The sequence below is a fragment of the Manduca sexta genome, chromosome 23 (assembly GCF_014839805.1).
Source record: "Manduca sexta isolate Smith_Timp_Sample1 chromosome 23, JHU_Msex_v1.0, whole genome shotgun sequence".
Lineage (NCBI taxonomy): Eukaryota > Metazoa > Arthropoda > Insecta > Lepidoptera > Sphingidae > Manduca > Manduca sexta.
This window is the reverse complement of record NC_051137.1, coordinates 4,054,785-4,076,968: the sequence shown is the minus strand read 5'-3', so window position 1 is coordinate 4,076,968 and position 22,184 is coordinate 4,054,785. Positions and strand designations below refer to the sequence as shown.

The 22,184-nt window shown below is 36.8% G+C and overlaps 2 protein-coding genes and 1 pseudogene across 3 annotated transcripts in view; 2 read left to right on the top strand and 1 right to left on the bottom strand.

The window, feature by feature from the left end:
- Positions 1 to 681: 681 nt before the first annotated feature.
- Positions 682 to 8,315, bottom strand: LOC119190333 (annotated as a pseudogene).
- A 1,340-nt stretch (positions 8,316 to 9,655) lies between these two features.
- On the top strand, positions 9,656 to 12,652 carry LOC115454013 (signal peptidase complex subunit 2). The gene is given in 6 exon segments (XM_030182755.2): positions 9,656 to 9,810; positions 10,092 to 10,157; positions 11,088 to 11,175; positions 11,178 to 11,220; positions 11,892 to 12,044; positions 12,401 to 12,652. Coding segments are annotated over 6 exon segments (552 nt in total). The 5' UTR covers positions 9,656 to 9,792; the 3' UTR covers positions 12,585 to 12,652.
- Positions 12,653 to 14,304: 1,652 nt separating this feature from the next.
- LOC115443682 (glycerol-3-phosphate dehydrogenase, mitochondrial) overlaps positions 14,305 to 22,184 on the top strand; it is a 30,574-nt gene continuing 22,694 nt past the window's right edge. For both annotated transcript variants that reach the window (XM_037441777.1, XM_037441778.1), the window contains exon 1: positions 14,305 to 14,617. The gene's annotated coding sequence lies outside the window, so the exon portion shown is untranslated. The remainder of the gene's footprint in view (positions 14,618 to 22,184) is intronic.

The window sequence follows — 22,184 nt, the reverse complement described above, 5'->3', positions numbered from 1 at the left end:
GTTCTAAAAATATATTATAAAACAAAGTCCCCGCTGCATCTGTCTGTCTGAACGTGTTAAACTCAAAAACTACCCAACGTATTAAGATGAAATTTGGTATGGAGACAGTTTGAGACCCTGGGAAGAACATAGGCTCCCGGGAAACTACTACTTTTATAACGGAAAACTTTAGCCTGTAAAACTTTATAACGCGGGCGGAGCCGCGGGCAAAAGCTAGTAAATTAATAAAATTACATATTTTACAGCATTTTAAGGTCGCGCAGCGAGCGATGGAGCGAGCTATGCTAGGTGTCTCTCTCGCGGATAAAATCAGAAATGAGGTTATCCGTTAGAGAACCAAAGTAACGGACATAGCTCGGAAAATAAGCAAGCTGAAGTGGTAGTGGGCTGGCCATATCTGTCGTAGGACCGATGGCCGCTGGAGCAGACGAGTCCGAGTGGAGACCGCGTCTCGGTAAGCGTAGCGTAGGACGACCTCCGACCCGCTGGTCCGACGATATTCGTAGGATCGCCGGTGGACGCTGGATGAGGAGAGCGGAGGATCGAACAGCGTGGCGCGCTTTAGGGGAGGCCTATGTTCAGCAGTGGACAGCTGTAGGCTGATGATGATGATGACATATTTTACAATAAAATCTATATGTTAAGTCATATTTAAAATGCTCAAAAAGTACTAACTTGTGCTGCGGCATGCAATACTGTTGGGCTCCGGGGAACGGCGGGAAGTAGCCGGATTGAGGCGGATACTCTTGCGTTATCCAGTCGGGCACCTCACCGACTCCTGGCACGCCCGGCACGCCAGGGACCCTGGTACACCCGGAACTCCGGGCACTCCGGGCACGCAGCCTCCCATCATGCCAGGCTGCACGCCGGGACCGCCCATCATACCGCCAGGAAACATCTGATATATGTGTGAACTAATTTTTAAAAGGACATAGAATCATTGAATAAAAAAACACCCTCCTCACTTTCCTGCACCTTATTTACCCAATGTAGGGTCGGTATAAAACAGTGACGTATATTTCAGTCCTTAGCTTACTCAGTGTGTATGAGTAAGGGCTTGGCGATAGTGTAAGAGAGCGGCGGTACCTGCGCGTAGTCGCTGCGCCAGCGCGGCAGGCGGCGCGCGCGCTCGGCGGCGGCGGCGGCCTCGGCGAACGCGCGCCGCCGCTCCTCCTTGCTCATGGGCGGCACCGGCGCCAGCACGCGCTCGCTCAGTCTGCGCCACAACACACATTAACGATAATGATTTCTTATGTTTACGCGAATGTTAGACATTGAAATAAAAGCTCTTTAACGAGTTTTATCGCGGTTTTTATATTATTATTTTCTGCCGACGTTTCGAAGACTTTGCAGCCTTCATGGTCACGGGGGTTAAATAGTTTTTATTTCAACAAATTAACAACCACACCCACTCTACATGTACAGAGTGACAGATGTCATTCTGGATCACTCTTCTCTCATTAACAAACAAATCAATATATAGTACTAAAAATAATCAGAACGCAAACAAAACATTTTACATCTGTATTAATACAGAAACAATACTTTATCATGAAAAATTTCTAAAACAAAATCACCGAATCTTACCTAATGCTTCTCCTGCCCTCAGGACTGGTCCTTCTTTTCTCCTGTCGCGGTCGTCTCTATCCCTGTCTCTGTCTCGCTCGCGGTCACGTTCTCTATACCTCTCGCGGTCCTTGTCCCGTTCACGGTCTCGATCCCGTTCTCTTTTCGTTCCCGTTCGCGCTCTCTCCCTCTCCTTTTCCCGGTCACGCTCCCGATCTTCCCGGCGATCGCGGTCCCGTTCCCTATCTCGATCTCGAGTTCCGCTTGAGTCTGCAGCGCGACGTTCAACGTTCGCCTGCCTCTCATGTTCTTTCATTTGTTGTATGCGTTCTTTCTTTGGAATTTTGAAAACTTCCTGCAATTACAATATTGCCTATTACTGACCCTGACACAGCTTAGTCAAAAATTTTAATACAGTATCTAAATTAGCTTAATACACTATATTGATTAATAAAATGTTAACTTCCGCTATAAAATCATTGATTGTTCACATACCTTCAAACTGGACCACCGCTCCAGCAGTTGGTTGGAGAGATCTTTAACTTTTTCCGACATGATGGCGTTCTCCTTGATTTTCTCTGGACTCAGTGCGTTTTCCTGATTTGGTCTGTTAGGCAGATCTATTGGTAAACCTGAAATTTTTTTTTGAATACCAATCACTGATATTTCATATTGTTTTACCATCAACAACACAATAAAATTACATTACTATACTACTTTCCAATTCAGGAAAAAAAATGTCATACAATCAAATAACTCAGTTTTTAACAATAAGCTATACAGAATGTTCCAAAACTTAACTAAAAATTTTAAAGTGTTTTCAAACTTTATATACACTTTATTATGTAAAACAGTTTACAATTTCATTCGCCAGTGACTCTAACTTTATTCTCTATCAGGTAACCCACATAAGTGTGTCGCGTTCTGGGATCAGCTTATGTATACCCAGTTCCGACAGGCCGGCATAATTGTATCGACGATCGATTCTATTGGACCCCATCTCCACTTCACCATCAGATGTGTAGCAGGATCACCTTGCCGTGCTAGTAAATAAAAGGGTGTTCATGAGCACAATGCCTGTATCAATATCTCACCTGTGGCTTCGTCAATGTACACGTTGTCCACGGGCACGTCGGCCGCGCTAAGCCAACGCTCTACGATGTTGAAGAAACGACTCTCTTGCACCATCGTCTTGTTCGGGATCGGAAGACGGTCCACTGTTAGCAGCATCTCCAACCTGGACGTAAAGTGTTATTCTATTGACTTTGAAGACGCTATAATGTTCATAAACCTAGTTTGCGTAATTATGTACAATTGTGCTGCTGTTTAAAAGAGATAAAGAGTATTTTTCCGCCGACGAACCGTGTTAACACTAACGTCAAATATCTATGTCGCTAGAGCATCACCCGAGGCTCTCAAATCAAATCAAGAATCTCGAATTTCTATCCTCAAAATTAGTTGAACTGGCAGATGTATACAGACCTGAAGTCGAGCGGCGCGTCGGCACACCACGGCGCGAGGAGTCGCAGGCCGCGGTAGTCCAGGAACAGGCGGCGGCACGGCAGGTCCGCGTCGCGCAGGAGCCGCAGCAGGGACAGCTGCGCCGGCCGGCCCTTCGCGCGGACCACCGTACGCGACAGGCGCAATGTGTGCGACTGGTTCTTCACCCCGGTGCGGCTTAGAGCTTCTAGATCTTCCTCGATCTGTGCACCAAAGTATACAGGGTGAATTCAAAATTATAAACAAAAAGATCTGTCATATACAGAGGATGATCTCTAAAACATTCATAGCAACTTTAGTAGAAACAAGTCTTTGGCAAAATAATATTCTAACACTGCGACTTTAAAAATAGCCGATAAAATGCAGCACTGGAGTCACACTGTAGTCGCAGTTCAACCAATTTGACCTGACTCATTTAAATATCAATCAAACCATAGTTAAAAGCTTAGATTCGAGTATTACCTATATGCCAGTTTATTTTAAATTAAATACTATACGAAATGGTAAGTAATACTTACATCAGCGTCCTGCACTAGGTCGGGCGCTTTAGGTTTGTACTTGCGCGGCTTGGCCTTGCGCGGTCTCGGCGCGGCTGCTCCGCCAGCAAGGCCTGCGACTCCTCGGTGGAACCGGCCAAGTCCTTCGACGTCGACACGTCTTCCTCCTCCTGAATAAACATACAATGCTACATAACGTTTTAGAGTTTCCTAATGTGGGGTCAAATTATAAAACAACGCTAATTATGAACTGTGTCATAGTTTACATACATAATATCAATATTATCCCAAAAGCCGCGTACAATTTGTCAAATGTATATTTAGTCTATGTTCTATAACACTGCAATATAATGCTAAAATTACAATGCTCATAAAAAAATGCCTGAAAATTTATAGATTTTTTTACAAAACAGTAAAGTTTTTATAGTCAAAGTTGTTATAGGACTGTACCTCATCATCATCATCGTCATCGGAGTCAGGTTCGCCGCCGATCCAGCCGCGGCACGCCTCCGCACCGCAATAACAGCGCTGCGCCACCTTTCTGCACGGAAACAACACTAACTCTTACCATACACACCCTGTATTCGAACAACGAACCAACAACCAATGATGTGCGTTATATTATTATACAGGTTGTAACAAAATTCAACGTTATAAATTATTTAATTTCGATAAATGAATATACGTATTCATCGAATTCATATTCGATATAAGTTATCGTGACGTAAATCAATGAATATATAAAAAATTTAAAGAATCAAAGATAATTAAATACGCACATTTATCATTTGATCAATAATAACACTTGTAATTTATCGTATGAATATCACTCACCCGAACCGTTGGAATTGATAGTCGAACGTTATCTCCTCGCCGGCGACAATATCTCGCTTGCTGAAGAACCCTATTCTCAGTTCGCCGTTCACTGTCCATTTCTGGGTCTCGGCGTTCGGCTCACAGGAATGGTTGATGAAACGTGAAATATTGCCTTTACTGTAGCGTCGATTACGGTGTCGCCCTTTAGCGACATGAAATAGTGGTGCATGTTGTTCTCTTCGGAATAGGCCTGCGCCCGTTTGTAGAACTGCTCGTAGTCGAGCACTTCGCCGACGTATTCCATTAAGAATTCACCCCTGTAAGAAACGTTAGCAGTTATTTGAATTATGCATATATTTTGGAAAATGTGTGTTTGCTATGCGTTATCGATCGAATTGGCAACAATTTGCTAACTTATTGTTAACGTAGGTATAAGTTTTGGATTGTAATTTATATACTTTTAAATATTTTCAAGCGACGATAGCCTAGTTAGATGTCGAACGGACTGCCGAGACGAGTGACCGCAGGTTCAAATCCCAAGGGCACACACCTCTGACTTTTTTTAAATTATGTGTGTATTCTTTGTGAATTATCACTTGATTTAAAGGTGGAGGAAAACATCGCGAGGAAACTGGCAAACCTGAGAAGTTCTCTATAGGAATTTTGAGGGTGTGTGAAGTCTACTAATACACCCTAGGCCAGCATGGTGTATGTACTAAGGCCTAATCCCTCTCAGTAGCAGATGAGGCCTAGCAATAGGACAGTATATAATACAGGGCTGATATTATTAGTAACTAAACGCGATGTTCAGTTTTATGTTCTATAACAAACATCTGATATTGCTTTTACATAAAAATACGACCATAGACTTTGATACATCAAATTTCTGGGACGGAAAAGGCTTTAGACGATAAATACGTGACTAAGAGCAGGTTAATGAAATGTTTAAAAGGATATTCTTAATTATAATAATAAACTATGCTTATATTTTTTATTACTATTTGGTTTACCATAGAGGTATATTTTATCGTGATAAACGAAATAGCGATTTGTATCATCTATGGAAATCGGCCGTATATCAATTTATAATGCGCATGCGCAGACGATAAGAGTAACATTTATTGCTTATACACATTTTAAAGATTATCATCCAATAAATTTACCATCTGACAATCCCATACAATATACAATGGATAACGTCACTTATCATAGTATATTCAATTGTTCATCACGACGTTAAATTGACCTTCACGTTACAGACTCAAGAAGTCATACAAACGATAATACGTCATGTATTTCGACTTCTCAAGTTCAAGATTAATCAATTAATAAAGCAAGGTATCTACAAAGACATTTTAATTGTCCAAGTGGACAAACAAGCTAGAACCCCGTACAATAAGCCGACACCGCCGCCCATTTACTGCAATTTGGGACCACCAATATAGACATTTAGACAATCGCAATAGCGACCTTTCTGTGACTCCCGTTCTAAATTAGATTGCATATCTAAAAGGCAGATTGAAGGTTAATTCTTACGAGTATGACAAAGGGCATATTTAAAAATATGAATGTTAAATAAAATAACGGAACATTAAATTTGGACAAAATAATAGTGAGAATAGACAAAGCTTTCTAGCAATTGTTTTGGACACCCACTATTTAAATAGTGAATAAACATTTTTTGAGAACTATATTTATAAGATAAAACCTTAAAATTGACAATCGCTATGCAAATTTTATGGTAGAAATCCAACTCAATTATTGCAAAACAGAATCATTGTTTTGGCATCCTAAACTTTTAGATCTAGTCAATAAATTATTGTACATCATAGCTGCCTTACTTACATAGGAATGTCAACTGAGGCTTCCACACCGCAACCTTTCTTATCAGCATAGAACACCTTCAAAGCAGCATTTTCCATCTTCTGAATCTTCTGTTTGTACACCTATCACCAACTGGACATCTGGAGTTACTGTGAAGGAATTATTTAGCTGTAAATTTTTGAAGATATGGATGTATAACATCGCAGCATTATAGTTAGAAACATTCATAATTTTTACTTAAGTGATAATATGTATGTGAAAAACTTAAATTACTAGTAATAATTAATGTAAAATACAAGTTAATGTATTAATCTCACCATTCAATCATAAGCAATCTATTGAGACAGTCCTCTCCACAAAGCCGTTCCCCACGTTCCAACTCCTCTTTGGTCAAAAGCAGTCACAAATCATCTTCTTAGTCTCCCTACTGATCATCCGATCACACAGGTATTCATTCTCATCTAAATGCTGGTACTGGTCCATTCTTTCTTGAATTATTTTATCATATGCCTCTTTGCTTAAGGGTTTGGATGGGGTATCTTCTTCTGGAGCATTGTTGACTTCAGCTTCTGCCACTGTTGGCAAACGTTGAGGCAAACTTGGACTCGCGAGTGGCGAATTGGCTGGTGAATTGGCGCCCATCTCCAACTCGCTTGACCGACGCCATCTGGATTTCACTTTTACGGGCATTTCTGAGGGCACAGGAAAGGGTGAACTCGGCGCATTATTTGGCGCCAATTCGGGCTTATCTTGACTGTCTGAACTTGTTTCTTCCAATTTCAACTTGGTTTGCGTTATCAATGCCTTTTTAATGGAGTTTTTACTAACCCATACCCTTTAGTCTTTTGTTTCATGTTGCTTATGGTTTTAATGCGGCTTGATCTTCTAACACCAGTGGGTGAAGATTCAGCTGAGTCATTAGAGTTTTGAACTTGATCTGTAACCCGTGATGAATTGCTGTCATCAGATAGTGTTGAGCTTGGTGTTAGACTAGGATCTGGACGAGTTAGCATTTCATTCACAATGCCCTTGGAAAAGCTTTCCTCAGGGACACAAGTAAGTAAACCTGTTCTATTATCACTTGTTTCGTTACAATCCAATGGGGACTCAGATTCCGTAGTAACCAATTTTAAATTTTCAAAATGTTTCTGGAAATCAGGATCTGGTTTATTAGATTCTTCATTATTCTCTGCTTTAGGGCTATCAATTTTGATGTCATAGTAAAGCTCTGGATTGTCATCCTCAACAATTTGGACAACCGTAATAACTTCATCATCATCAACAGCATATTCTATTTGCATATCATCCAATGGAATGTCATGAGTGATTAAAGTTTCTTCAACATACTCAGGGACAGCAGCACTGAGCTCAATTTCAGCATTTGTTTGTTTGTTAGCAGCAGATTCGGTTGAGACTCAGTTTTAGGTTCCTCAACATGCTCCTCATATGGTACTGGATCATCTAATATAGATGGAGACTCTACTTCTCTGCTGTTGATTGTATTAACATCATTTGTTACACATTGTTTACTTTCCTGTACATTATCTAACATTACCACAGGAGACACATCTCTAGACCTCTCTGTAGCATTTGTTGCATTATTCATTGGGCTGGGACACGCACCACTATTAGTGTCAGACTGTGTGTCCAATGCTGCATTGGAATCTGATTCTGAACTAGCGCACGGATCAACAATCCTTATTTCTACACTACTATTTGTCTCACTATCACTGCCAACATCATACTTTCTAGTAAATGTGTCATCATTTGTGAACAGACACCGTTAATTTCTAAATTTCTTGTGCAATGACACAAACGGTACTTGATTAGGCTTTGAGATGGGAGTTTCGGATGTTTCAGATGTTTGGGGTTCTGGTACGGTGGTCTCATCATTCTTAGAAGCAATTTGTTCTATAGTGGCTGCAGGGGGCGGGTCGCTGGGCTCGGCGGTGGTGTCGACAGGCGGTGGCGCCGATGCCTCGCCTTCCGCAATGGCCGAGGCGCTGCCAAGTCTATTTCCCGCGTCGAGTCGTCCGCCTCGTCGCCACGGGCTTTGTCGCTGCCTTCTTTCGCTTCGCCATTGCTCTACTACTTCGAAGCAGCTACAAATGACCTGCAATACATATATTATTGGTGACAATTGTTCGGGCCTGTGGTGACCTCTTTCGCACATTATTATGTTGATACTGTCAATGCCACATGTGTTATGATTACATTTTAATTGCATAAAGCAATGTAACGCTCACTTTAAACCAAACATAACGATAATACACATCTGTGACACTTTGGTGGGAAGTTCCATTAAAGAGATTACGGAGCGTATCCACCGGCAGAGCACTAAAAACATTCAGGGGATAAATTGTAAACCATGACTACATACCATTACTTTTCCTATAAAACAGTATGCGTAACATTTGTAGGAACACAAAATATATACAAGAACAGTTAACCTCTTTCACAACATAAACTATAGATATTCATCAAGAAAGTTCATTTTTCTCGCATTTCAGTTCATTGCATTTTGCTTTTTTCTTAGAGTTGAGTGATCGGACAGCCATCTATGAAACGGTATAATGATGTCCATCATTCGGTAATTATCGATAAAAAATCAGTCACTTCAGATAATTAAAATTTTTGAATTTATCTTAAAATTACATTTATAGAATTGCATAAAATTTAATTTGTATACATATATCTGAAAGTAGTCGATTACAGATTTTTTTATATTTATAAGAAGAATCGATATATTATATTACCTAAGTTCAAAAATTCATACGTTGACTGTACGTGGAAAAGAAATGGTCGACAAGGCTGCATTGCTGAGAGCCTTACTTTTCTCTTTTTAAAAACAATGAGACAATAAAAGAAAAAATAATGGGCATTACAGGATAATTCCTTTGTTTGTGAGAAACCCAGGATGAGTAATTGAGAGTAAGAAAAAGCTGAATAGAATTTTAGTTTATTTGCAAGATTATCATTTAAAAATATAAAAAAAATATGTATTTATATAACATTTTTTTATATTTCAGAAAAAAAATCAGACCTAGATTGAAGTTACAATTATGTTTAATGTTTTATTTCTCTTATCCATTGTTCTTACATAATACATAATATGTAACCCAATGTATCAATCGTGCAGAAAGTAAGAGCAACAAAAATGTTACTCGCATTTTTCTTTTGTTTTGGAATTTGGTAATTGAGTAGGTAGACATCATTATTCTGTTAAAAAAAATCATGTTTATTTAAGCATCTTCCCTACAAAAGAATTTAAATTGGAGAGCTTCTTTGCTCCTAGGCCTCACGTTGACAATGGTGTAAGGGACACAAAAAAAGATCTGCCACTGCCTTTCATGGTAAAAGTGCACATAAATTTCGTAAAATGATTGGAGGAAATCCAGCTGCATGAATTGTACTAAATTGTACATTTATATTGGCAACATTATATATTATAATTCTCTTTGGGCAACATCGTAGCGTGCTACGTTGTCTGTCAAGAATCTGAATCAAGTTTACTTGTTAGAAAAGTGTAAAATTACAATATTTCTATTTATCGTTCTATTCCCAACAAGATTTATTTATAATAAACAAAATGACTGAAACAACAGAGGTATTTTTCAAGTTTAAACTGGTGTTCTTTTCTTGTAAAAGTGTATTGGTGGTGGAAAGGACACGTCACATTTTGTAAACGTTTTTTACCGATATTCTCACATAAAAATTTGTTAGTTTGATGTTAGGCGACGCTATTTATACGTGTAATTACTCAGGCTTAAGTACCCGCTAGATCTACATTATTTTTTTGCATTATTTATTCCATACGACAAGATGCTTTGCTAAGTTTTTCTTTGCGGTTGGTGTTAGTAACAATTATTTTACAAAAATTGTTTTCAGAACGTAAAGATCAACAAATGGGACGGTGCTGCTGCCAAAAATGCTATTGATGATGCTATCAGAGAGGTAAATATACCACTTACCTTGTATATCAAAAAGAAGCTATTAGATACCTATTTTATTAGTTGTAAAACTTAAATACCGCCATCTAGGGTGGCGAACTTGATTCGACTTATGGGCTGCAATTTAGTATTTTGTAACTGGATTTTAGGGTAAAAAATGACATTAATTGGTTTAGTTTTTGTCTTCACTTATAACAAAACCATTGTCAAGGTTATAAGATAGCAAATTTTCGGAAAATGAGCTAAAATAGTTTTAATTTTTATATGGCTAAGTAAATACATATTATGTGAAAAGTAATGTTTGGTTGAAACCACTTTTAATCTTAAAATTCAGTATTTAATTCTAGGTCTATTGTTCACTGTTTAAAGTCATTGCAATTTACCAATTACATTCTTGTAATTTTAAATGAAACATGTTCAGTATACATTAGTGATGTATTTTTTATTTAATAAGAAAGTATGAAATTGAAACTTGTTCTTAGTAACTATTTATTTATTTATTTTTTGCCTTGCCCTATCACAACTGACTCTGTGGTCTCCTCTAAATTATACAAAGTCCGTATTGATTATATGTGTGGACTTTCATAAATAATTGTATAAGTCTAATAAAGCTTCATTAGCAGTGAAAAAACCAAACAATTAATAGTGAATCAATCAATCTTATTTGCCTTTATAGCTACATATACATTACATGACACTCTCTAACTCACGCTTAACAAACCATTTCATTTAATTTTAATTGGTTTCTCAAGACACAGGATCAGCCTAATTTGAGAACCTCTGGCTATTTTTTTCTGTACCTTTCTTTATATTTAAATGAAGATTTCTCATTTTCATCTTCAGCTGTTTAATATAACTATGTATAAAATAATATTTGCATTAGACGATAATGCAATAAACAGTTTTTTATTTTTCAAAATATTTTTATTTCCAGGTGTTGACTGTTGATTTGAAGTGCAAGGAGAGTTTTGCTCTTATTGACGGGAGGTTGTTCCTCTGTGCTTTGGCTGTTGGAGTGGCTCTCACGCTCTGCTCTGGGATTACCTGTACCCATTCCCTCAGTCTAGGTATGTTAACTGCCAACACATATATTTAACTATTACATGGGCTAGATATTTGTAGAAAATGAACAGTACCATATCCTGCATGTGTTTGTACTTAATTTATTTGATGGAGGTTGAAATAAAATAGAGACCCTATGTTTATTATACATTATGGTTTGTAATACATTAAATTAAGAAAAACAGTTTGTCAGACAGACATGGCAGGAGACTTTATTTTATACTATGTTGGGTTTAGTGACCCACCCTGGCTTCACACAGGTAGAACTCATTATAATCTATAACCACATGACTTCTAGTTCCCTGTTCACTATCAAACTTCACAGGGTCATCAATCTAAAGACTATCTAAAATTTCAATAAAATTGCTCCAATAGTTTTGGTGAGCCTAGGGAACATACATTTCGATAGATTAGAAGTAGAGTAACTGAATATGATGGCAAACCAGTAAGCTTAAACGCAGAGGCATTCTTTGGGGGGGGCAAACCGGCCAACTGCCCAAGTCCTCACGAGGTGCCTTGTATGACCATTTTTACAGTCTTACCAACAAACTGTTAAAGCTGGGGATGTCTTTTTTGCTCTGCCATGGTTCTAGTGCTGTTTTTTTTTTGTTTCACTTGGGGCTTACAAATGTTTAGTGCCGCCACTGCTTAAAAGTAATTGTGTTTTTTTTTTCAGACTTGTCCTTATTATCTGTGTGTCATCATACTTTGTACTTATGGGCATTCTGACTCTATACACCACATTCAAGGAGAAGGGTATATTTGTAGTAGCCAAGGAGAAAGTTGGAAACACTTCAAGGATTTGGGAGGCAAGCTCCTATGTCAAAAAGTAAGTAAATAAAAGATACAATTAATTCACTAATAAACATAAAATACACTGATTTAGAATAATCTACATTTTGTGGATATATTACTTTTGCAATGTGTAGAAACAAATTATGATGATTTATGAAAAATATTGTTCATCAATTGTGCTGAGATATATTCATATAGGATTGTAGCCTAGTTCTGTTATTACAAATTGCAGGAAACCAAACCTAATTATACAGTCTTGAAACAAAAATTATGTAACTTTATGTAGTTATTGGCTACAAAAACATGACTCTTATCACTTTAATAAGTAGCAAAGTTTAATTATTTGTGAATTTTTAGTCAATTATAAAATTGATATTTTTTTCAATGCAGACACGATGATAAATACAACCTGGTGCTGGTCTTCCGCGACTCTAACGGCAGGCATCTGGAAGCCACTGTGATCAAGTCGTTCGCCCATTACATTGATGCTAACGGCACCGTCGTGCAATCCCTCGTTGTCAGCGATATTACCAAGCTGTACCAATCGCTTCAGGCTGAAAAAAAGACTAAGTAAACTCTATATATCTATACTAAGGTCTGAGTTATTATAATTTAATATAATAAAAATTCAATATGTATAAATATGTGTTTTATTCTACCATAGGTATATAACTTTTGAAAATTAACCAATACTTGATTGTGTTGGGACTTTGAGAGGATACTTCTCATTTCATAGCCACGTAATCATCTCTTTCTTGCGGGTCGAATATGGCCGGCAACCCTAACATATTCCAGATACATTTCTCAAAGCCGGCGCGGTATTTTAAAAAAGAATAGGTAATGTCTAAGTCGTGCCAAGTGCTGTAATCAATGTTTAGGTTATTGTTGCTATTGTTGTTGCCCGTTTCTTAAGCGGTATAGCCCGTTTCTTAAGCGGTATAGCCCGTTTCTTAAGCGGTATAGCCCGTTTCTTAAGCGGTATAGCCCGTTTCTTAAGCGGTATAGCCCGTTTCTTAAGCGGTATAGCCCGTTTCTTAAGCGGTATAGCCCGTTTCTTAAGCGGTATAGCCCGTTTCTTAAGCGGTATAGCCCGTTTCTTAAGCGGTATAGCCCGTTTCTTAAGCGGTATAGCCCGTTTCTTAAGCGGTATAGCCCGTTTCTTAAGCGGTATAGCCCGTTTCTTAAGCGGTATAGCCCGTTTCTTAAGCGGTATAGCCCGTTTCTTAAGCGGTATAGCCCGTTTCTTAAGCGGTATAGCCCGTTTCTTAAGCGGTATAGCCCGTTTCTTAAGCGGTATAGCCCGTTTCTTAAGCGGTATAGCCCGTTTCTTAAGCGGTATAGCCCGTTTCTTAGCGGTATAGCCCGTTTCTTAAGCGGTATAGCCCGTTTCTTAAGCGGTATATTTCTTAAGCGGTATAGCCCGTTTGTTAAGCTGTATAGCCATTTTCTTAAGCGGTACCTATATAAGACATGTTATAGGCGTGAGGAAAAAAGTTCGTTGGCATACTAGGCAAGTGCTACGCACTAGAATCAAAATCTATTTACTGAAAAATGTGGAGCATTATTCTGTTTAACATATAAGGTTTATTTCAACAAAATCGAACACAAACAAAGAATCTCTTAGTAGGTGCCCACCTCTGCGTTGCTCGTGTTCTATGTTGCAGGGTATATATGGTGTATTGGGACCCTAGGGGACGTAAGTAACACCGACTTTAAGCAAGCGGAGTTGTGGGCAGAAAGCTATGGAAAATAATTTTATTTAATTTATGGCTGATTTTTCAATCATCCACTAAAAGTTATCTAAGTATTCTTTATCAATTAGCCTCTTAAACTCACTTAAACCTCCCTGCGAATCCAAAATGAGGAAAATCCACATAATGTGTACTTATAATCGAGGAAAAACAATGGCGGTTAGTTTCAGTGGCATAGATTGGTTTTAGTTCAGTCTTTTCTCGCTAGATGGATCTTCGTACATTATGACTGAACTGAACAATATAAATGACTACAAAATATTGTTCTATGATGAGGAAATCTTTATCAGTTATTCAACACTGTAGAGTTTAAAATTATATTAAATCATGCCTCAATTATAGGTACTGGCTGCGCTACTAGATTACAAACTTTACTTTGCACCCAGCCAAGGCATGCTCTGTTGATGAAACTTGAATGAATGTATGGCGTTTATGTTATTTTTGTCCAGTTACGTGCGCAGAAGATAAGTTTGTAGATTTAAAACAAGTGTGAAGTTCGTAATATTCAATGTCAAACGGGCTCATAGGATCGAACGTACGAATTTTCGGTCAGTCAGTAGGTCGCCCGGTTAGGTAATTCGCGAACGTAGCGTCACTTGGCGCTACGATTCACCGATTAATACAATGTACTGAATATTTAGTTAAGTAATAACTTGCGGTGTGATTTATTATCAAAAATTGAATGCTAGTGATGTGGACTGTTCTTTTAATTTTATAACGCCTAGTCAATCTTACAATCAAAGCAAAACCTATTACAAATAACTGTTTGTCCTTGCGTACACCAAAATTAGTTTTTGAAATAAAGTATATTACATGTGTACAACGTAGTTTTCCTTTGGATCTTCTTACTTATAAGGTAAGTAAAATTTATAATGCATAAACAGCATTTACTTAGAGATATTATTAATAATATTTTACATAAGTATAATGTAAGAATTTATTATTTTAAAAATTACTATGAATTGAAACTTTTGTATCAAATAAGTGTAGTTACTGGTTAGTCCGAGCTTATTAATTAATGATTGCTATTATTTTTGTAAAAAATTAAAAATGTAGAGTTAGATAACATAGGTTGTATGACCTTAAATACAGAAGCGTAACAAGACAAAGGGACTTTTCATACCGGTAGGTACCTTTTAATAGTTTCGATCAATAAAATTACCTTATTATGCATGTAGAAATAGATATCATTATATCGCTACAATATGTTTTTCAATTGTTTTAAGAAGCTAGTTAACCATTCCTTATGACATCATCGCGGTGACCTGTATCAAGGACTTTTAGTTTATGGTGTTTAAATCACACGTAAAACAGTTTTCCGGTGTGAAGCAATATTAAACTCAACTAATACTTCCATAACAGAACATCTTCGTATAATTCTACTTATATTGTGAATTTTACGTACTACGTAAGTGCAAGAAAATGCTAAGTTGTCACGATGAATAACTGCAGTGTATTACGTGAACAGCAGACGCCGATTGGCGCGTCAATTGCATCTAACTAGATATTTTAATTAGAATGCCGAGCTAGTGTAGTGCAGTCACCTGACTTCACGTGGCCATAACACCGCCACGACAATTTCACATTGAGGCTATTTTGGTTCTGGCTTCAGTGCCGGCGTGTGGCACACATGCCGCACGCAGTCTTCACACAATATAACATGCGTACATTGGGTGGCTCACGTTGATTGTCCCGGGTATCGGCATGCGGCCAAATTTTCTTGAACTGTCCCGAATGCTGTAATTTTGGTTTCGCCTGCTTAAGGCATTTAATATAATAGATATCCTGAACATTGAAATCGTTAACATCTTTATAGTGAGACAATTCCTAATTTTTGCTCTAAGAAAGACGAAATTCATACTTACCAGTTAAATATCCATAGTCTCTCACTATTAGCACTATCAAAGAACTCCAAATACAGTCGCAAATGTCAAATAACTATCTTCAAGTTTTCTCTTATGTAGAGTTTTCTTTTTTATTATTATTACCCCCAAAACTGAAGATTTACATGGGATTAATAACTGAGCCAAAAGATTTTGCAATTTACAATTAAAATACATAGTTTAATATTGGCACAATTTTAGCAAGATTAAAAATAAATAATCCAATTTAGTAGTAATTTTCGTTTGGTTCGTAGTTAATTAGGTTCCGTTTTGTGGTTGTTACAATTTTCCCATTAATTCATCTTTATCAACGTAATGTTATTTACATTATTACTTATTGTCAGTCAAACGAAGATGTAATAGACTACGATAATTAATGTTTCGTCGTAGTAGGCTTTATTGCGTAGCATAACTTGTTATAAAAGCTATATTGAACTCAATAATTTGTAGGAAAATGGTCTGTCGATATTGAACTTGTTATTGGCTTGACGGATTTCGGTCAAGTTGTTTGCAGGTTCAAGGGCGCTCACAATGTCAAGACGTCTGGAATGGATCCGACAGTCTCTCTCTCTAATCGTTCCCTCAGTGCTGAGGACCGTGACTTTACTTGGTCGAGTCTTGGATAGCTAAACGCCAGGCATGACGGGCCTCCGCCAGATGCAGTGCCTCCGGGATAGCCCGACAGTCTAAGAAATTGCTTTATTAGAGATAAATGCTACTATACTGAGCTCTTACAAAAATCCTGATTATGAACCGTCGAGACCTCTTCCCATTTTCATTTCGCAATTTAGAGGTACCAGACAATACGTCAATAGAAACTACAACTTTTATTACGTTTTTGCCATTAGGGGTTTTATTCCTGGCTCCGTGCCGACCTAATGAACTCCGATTTTTGCCAACAATGCGCGTACATTAACCGTCTGCCATTACATGCTGCAGTGTGCAAAAAATGTCTCCGTTTTACGGAAGACGCCAGAATATTTAGTACCGGTGTTGCTATAAGAATAAGTAATGCGCTCCGACGTTCCTCTAATCATAATGGAATTTTAACGTCGATAATATATTTTGTAGAAAAAGGATTCCTTATAGATGTTTTATTAATCATTTTGGAGTTATGAGAGATATCCATTGATAAATAGTAGTTTCTAGGTATAATGTGATTCAGTTTCGCAATATTTGTGTGTTTGATGTAAACGGGTTTAATGCAAATTGAACTGATGAGAGGCTGAACTCACAACTTACGCTAGAATACAACGGCTTAAGCTTAAGTGCTTATCCACTTACTCACCCGCCGTGTCGTAAGTGCGTCTGGGACTAAGAGCAATTCGCTTAGATTGAATGGATTTGTATAGGATCTGAAGTGCCGTCTCAACATGCAAAGGTGACTTTGTCTAAATTAAATAACAGTGACCTTATATTTTACGTTATATAAGGTTTTTTATGCCCCTAAAGATTATTCGTTTAAGTTTTAATCAATTATTACACTTATACTAGTTTATTGGCAAGTGAAGGCAATAAGATGTTTGTCTGATTGTTGCAGTCAATTGAGTCATATTATGAGTTTCACCAATAAACAATCGAAATCAGTTTTTTACCCTACTCAGTAAATTATTCCGTAAAAAAACAGCCATGACTTACGTAAGTTTTAGAAATTGGTCTGATTTTGGAAATTTCCAAGTTTCCATATTAATGTTAATGTGTATGGAATGTTGATTTCATAGACTACCATTCTACTAAATAAGTACGTTAAAATAACTAGCCTTAATCTGTTTAAGTGAAAAGTACAGCTGTTAATATCCGCTAATTGATATCCACACGCCTAAAACTTCATTAGATTAGCGCTTGACCTTCCTGTCCGGTCATCACACTTGATGTTCCAAAAATATTCATTCATAAATCTTTCTGTATATTTAGAATTGGGAATGTCCGTTATCTTTGCAACTGGTGATAATTTATTTAATATTGCAATACTGTTAAAATATTTTTTAAATATCGGAAGGGTCTGATTATCAGCCATTTTCAATAAAGGATCCCAATCTCAATCTTTAATCTGATGCCGAGAATGAACCAATCAAAATAACTCATTTGTAAGCGAGTCAAAAAATACTTTGTTCTGATTGGTCCATTTTTGAGATAGACCGAAAGCGATTTGGATCTTTTATCGAAAATGGCGGTTTAACGAATAGTATTATTTAGTAACTCTTAAGGTCAAACTACTAGATTATATACTTAAAGATGACTAATCGACTTACGAACAGGTCGAGCCGCGGGTAAATATTACTCCAACAAAACGTAATATTACAAATTTAAAATCAGTCATTCATCTTTTAATCCATATTTTAAAATGATATCGATTAGCCGACTCAGCGTGAATCGTGGAATTGCAACACATTTTTCTAGTACTATCCTACTGATATAATTAATGCGAGAGTTTGTAGGTTTTATATTGTAATTTAATGACACAATACGATCGCCCATAAACAGTAGCAACACCATACAGAACTTTGAATTATAAATCGTTTGCGTATTTGTTAGAAGTTAAAGTAAAACCTTCTATTCAAAAGGTTTTACGGATATGGATGAAATTTGGTACTCGGAGACTGCCCTAGATTGATTGATAGAGGTTATTTTTTCTCAAAAGTAAATATTGGACTTTAAACGCGAAATCTTTCAGGCGGGCGGAGTCGCGAGCATCAGCTAGTGTTAAAATATATATCGCTAAGTGATAAGTAAACGCCGCGACCTTGCCGCGCATTATCACAAGAGACAGACACCTCGGAAGTGATAAACGTTTTAATCATGAATCACTATAATTAATACTCTTGTTAACGATCTATTATAATGTAGCGTATGTTTACGCATTGTTGAAGAGGTGGACAGAGATATAACAAGTGCAATTATAGATCGCTGACCATATTTCCATTTGATGATAGAGGTACTTAACTTAATGGTGACCGCATGTATGTCCATGCACGAAGAAACATTTGTGGCAGGCTAAGACTAAGTATATACATACGTTTTGATTAAAAAACACATTGAGGTTTAAAAGGGCCTGCGAACTTCCATCCATGCTAAAAATTTCCATCCTTCCTCTACCCTTCCCTCCCCCACTTCCTTCCCTGGCCTCTGCAATAGTTAAGTCGGGGGCTTCTATTATCTCACTCGCAGTTTGCGCCCAATCTTTACTGCAGGGGTAGCCTAAAAAAAACGTCATGGTGAACCTAGTCCCATAATATGTAGCCTATTAAGAAAATGTCAATAAAACTTTTGTTTTTTTTTTCAACCGAAAACCTACACATTTTTGCAAACCGTATTTATTATTAGTACCTGTACATGATGTTTTAGAATGATTTGCAGACCACATTTCTGGATATTAGTTCCTATATTGTGTCGGGTTCTCTGTCAGAAAATTTTACGCTTTGCCACTGCTAAAGGGTGCTGCATTGATCTGTACTGACCAAAACAAAGCCCAATCAATATTGCAACTCGCGTGAAAAGTGTTACGTAATCTGACATTGTAGAGATTTGATAAAAACATCATTCATTCATATTATATCAAAAAATGTTTGATTTAAATTAAATCATAATGGGATATCTTGCATCATAATACAACGTATTACACTATGACAAAACACAAAATGATAAATAAATTAGCTTGGCAACAGTTTTCCTTATTATTTGTTAGCATTGACCATGGTATATGATCTTGTTTAGGTATTAGGTCATACTCAAAAAGGGTAATATTTGTAATGTTAGATTTAGTCTAATTTTCTGTATAAATACAAATAAAATATTTATAAGACTTAAATGTAGAGTTAAGAATAAAGTAAAATACACACGTAACAAGGAAAATTTGTTATTACTTAGGCATTAACGAATAAAATAGAAGTTATTTTCAAATAGACTTGTGTATCAATTTACAAACGCCTTAAAATATCTTAAATTTACACTAATATGAATCTAGTATACATTTTATAAATCACGAAACTACAGAATTATGAAATATTTGTTTTATATTTTTTAGTCGTTAACAAACAAATCTTAATTAGGTATTTTGATTGTTTTGTAGCGTCATCGCGCAGTTAAGAAATAATGTTTTAACCTATATCAATGGTTGCGTCAGACAATCCTGAAAAAAAAATGACAAGACAATAATCACAGAACAATGACAAGCACACTATAATCAAAATCACACGCGAAAATCCAATTTCCACGCGTTGAGCATTTAGCAATATTTAAACACGTTGCCAGATATAGTGGAATCTGCGTGATAACGCCGTGGTAGACGTCATTACGTCATCTAATGACTACAATATTCGGTGATAAGGAATTCGTCGATTATGGTATCTTGTATCCGTATTATCGGGAAAATAAATGGAATTAGGATTAAACTAATCAGAGTTTAAAATAGAATATGCTAAAATACAATATAAAGACGAAGAGAATCATTACAATCGATAATCAAGTTTACCATAGAATGTAAATTTAGTAAATGTATGTGAATCAACCTTGAAAACGCAATAAGCGGTCTATGTATATGTATTATGTATATGAATGATAGTTGCGTTGGCGGGCTTTCTTAAGGCGGTGCTCCCAATAAAATTTTGCGCTAACCGTATTTTTAAAAGGTATCTATACGAAATTGATATTACAATATATGGAAAAAATAACATTTCTACAATATGTTATCTTTACTTTGGTACTGTGTACAGTGTTACATTAATTTCATAATGAAAATGCTATTCAAATTGTTCGCGCCTCTCTTCCTGAAGTACATATAATTATAATTTCCAACCTATATTAGATAGAGAATATAATAAGGAACATTTTGGTAGTATTAAATTTTCAAAAATATCAACATTGTCATAAATCTACATATTCCTGCCCGTAACTTGTGCACTGTAAATGTGTGGAACGAATGCTTTTGGCCGTTTGCTCGGGGCGGGCTTAAGTTCCATACAGCTACTATAACTCTATACTCTACAGTATGGTTACCTATCGCTAGAATAACTATCACTTCTACAGATTCTTCGATTAAGTAGAATTGGTTTCCTATGTCTTTTTCACTTTTACAGTTTCTTCAGATAGATAGGTTTCCTATGACTTTTTACAGTGAGTCATGTTCAATCTTAGCCACCATTCAATGTTTATCATGATGACTTTGTAGAAAATGAAGGATGTGGCTACTCAGCACTGCAATATTATATATAGATAAAATAATATATAGGTTGCGTATGCTCGTAGTAATAAAGAGACTATCGACCTAAATGCAGATAACTTTAACTTTTATAAAAATGGTATCCAAATGTTGCAGCTATCCAAATATTTAAATTTGCATGCTGCCCTATAATTAAAGAAGTACGTAACACTGCAAGTTTTCAAAATCTTAGACCATTGCTTTTATCCTGCCTTTTAAATCCTTAAATAAATTAAAGAAATAAACTTTTCAACTGCGACAAAGATGTACATTAAACGTAATGCCTCACAAAGTTTTGTCGTTTCTGCACAGTTTCCAATAATATTACTTGAACAAATGCACGCCCGCACACGTTTTGCTGAGCTGATTGGAGTCAATTCCCGCTACTCGGGTTACAGTTGCATTTATTTCGCTACATTTATTGGTCTTTATTAATAAAATATGTTATCATTATGGATATGATCAGTGTTGTTCTCTAATGTAGCAGTTGTACATGTTATAACCTTGATAGTAATTTTATATTTATAAGAGATGCTGTGTGCTGTGTGGTATGCACATGATGCTGTATGAGTAGCTATCAGCGTCAACTTTGCTGTCAAATAATCTCAAATGTGTTGAGGGTTAAAAGAAAATTGTTCATAAATAAACTGTTCTAGGTGTCCAGTAGTAGAACTAACCTAATCATTTTTGCTGCTTGAACTCTGGAGTAATTTAGAAAACTTTGTTCTCATATCAAATTGTCTTGGGCTATTTCTTGATGAAAATTATCTACATCAATAGACATTATAATTAAACACATCATGTGCGTTTTTATTTATTTCCTTGTATTTTATACAGCTGTAATAAATGACATACCTATTACAAAGATAACGGTTTTACGTTACCTTAGATTCGTGGTTATTTATCAAAGGCCTGTTGTTATGACATACCATTAATTGGCCATAAAAAATATTTTACGACTGTCCTTGGTGTTAATAAATTGTAAAGTAACGCAGAATATACTTAGTTGCACATTTTACGCCTTCATCATCATCAGCCGCAGGATGTCCACTGCTGAACATGGGCCTCCTCCAAAGATTTCCAGATCGATCCATTGGAAGCGGCCTGCATCCAGAGACTTTTATGAGGTCATCTGTTTACTTCGCGAGTTGATGTCCGACGTTGCGCTTGCCAGTTCGTGGCCTCTACTCCAGAACCTTCTTGCCCCATCTGCTATCAATTCTGCGAGCTAGTTCTATGTTTTACGTAGTACTAATTACTATTTAATAATGAGAGACTGATGTGTAAAAGCAAACAAAACAGTAGCAATTTCTCTAATTAAATAGTCCGAAACTACAGCTTTG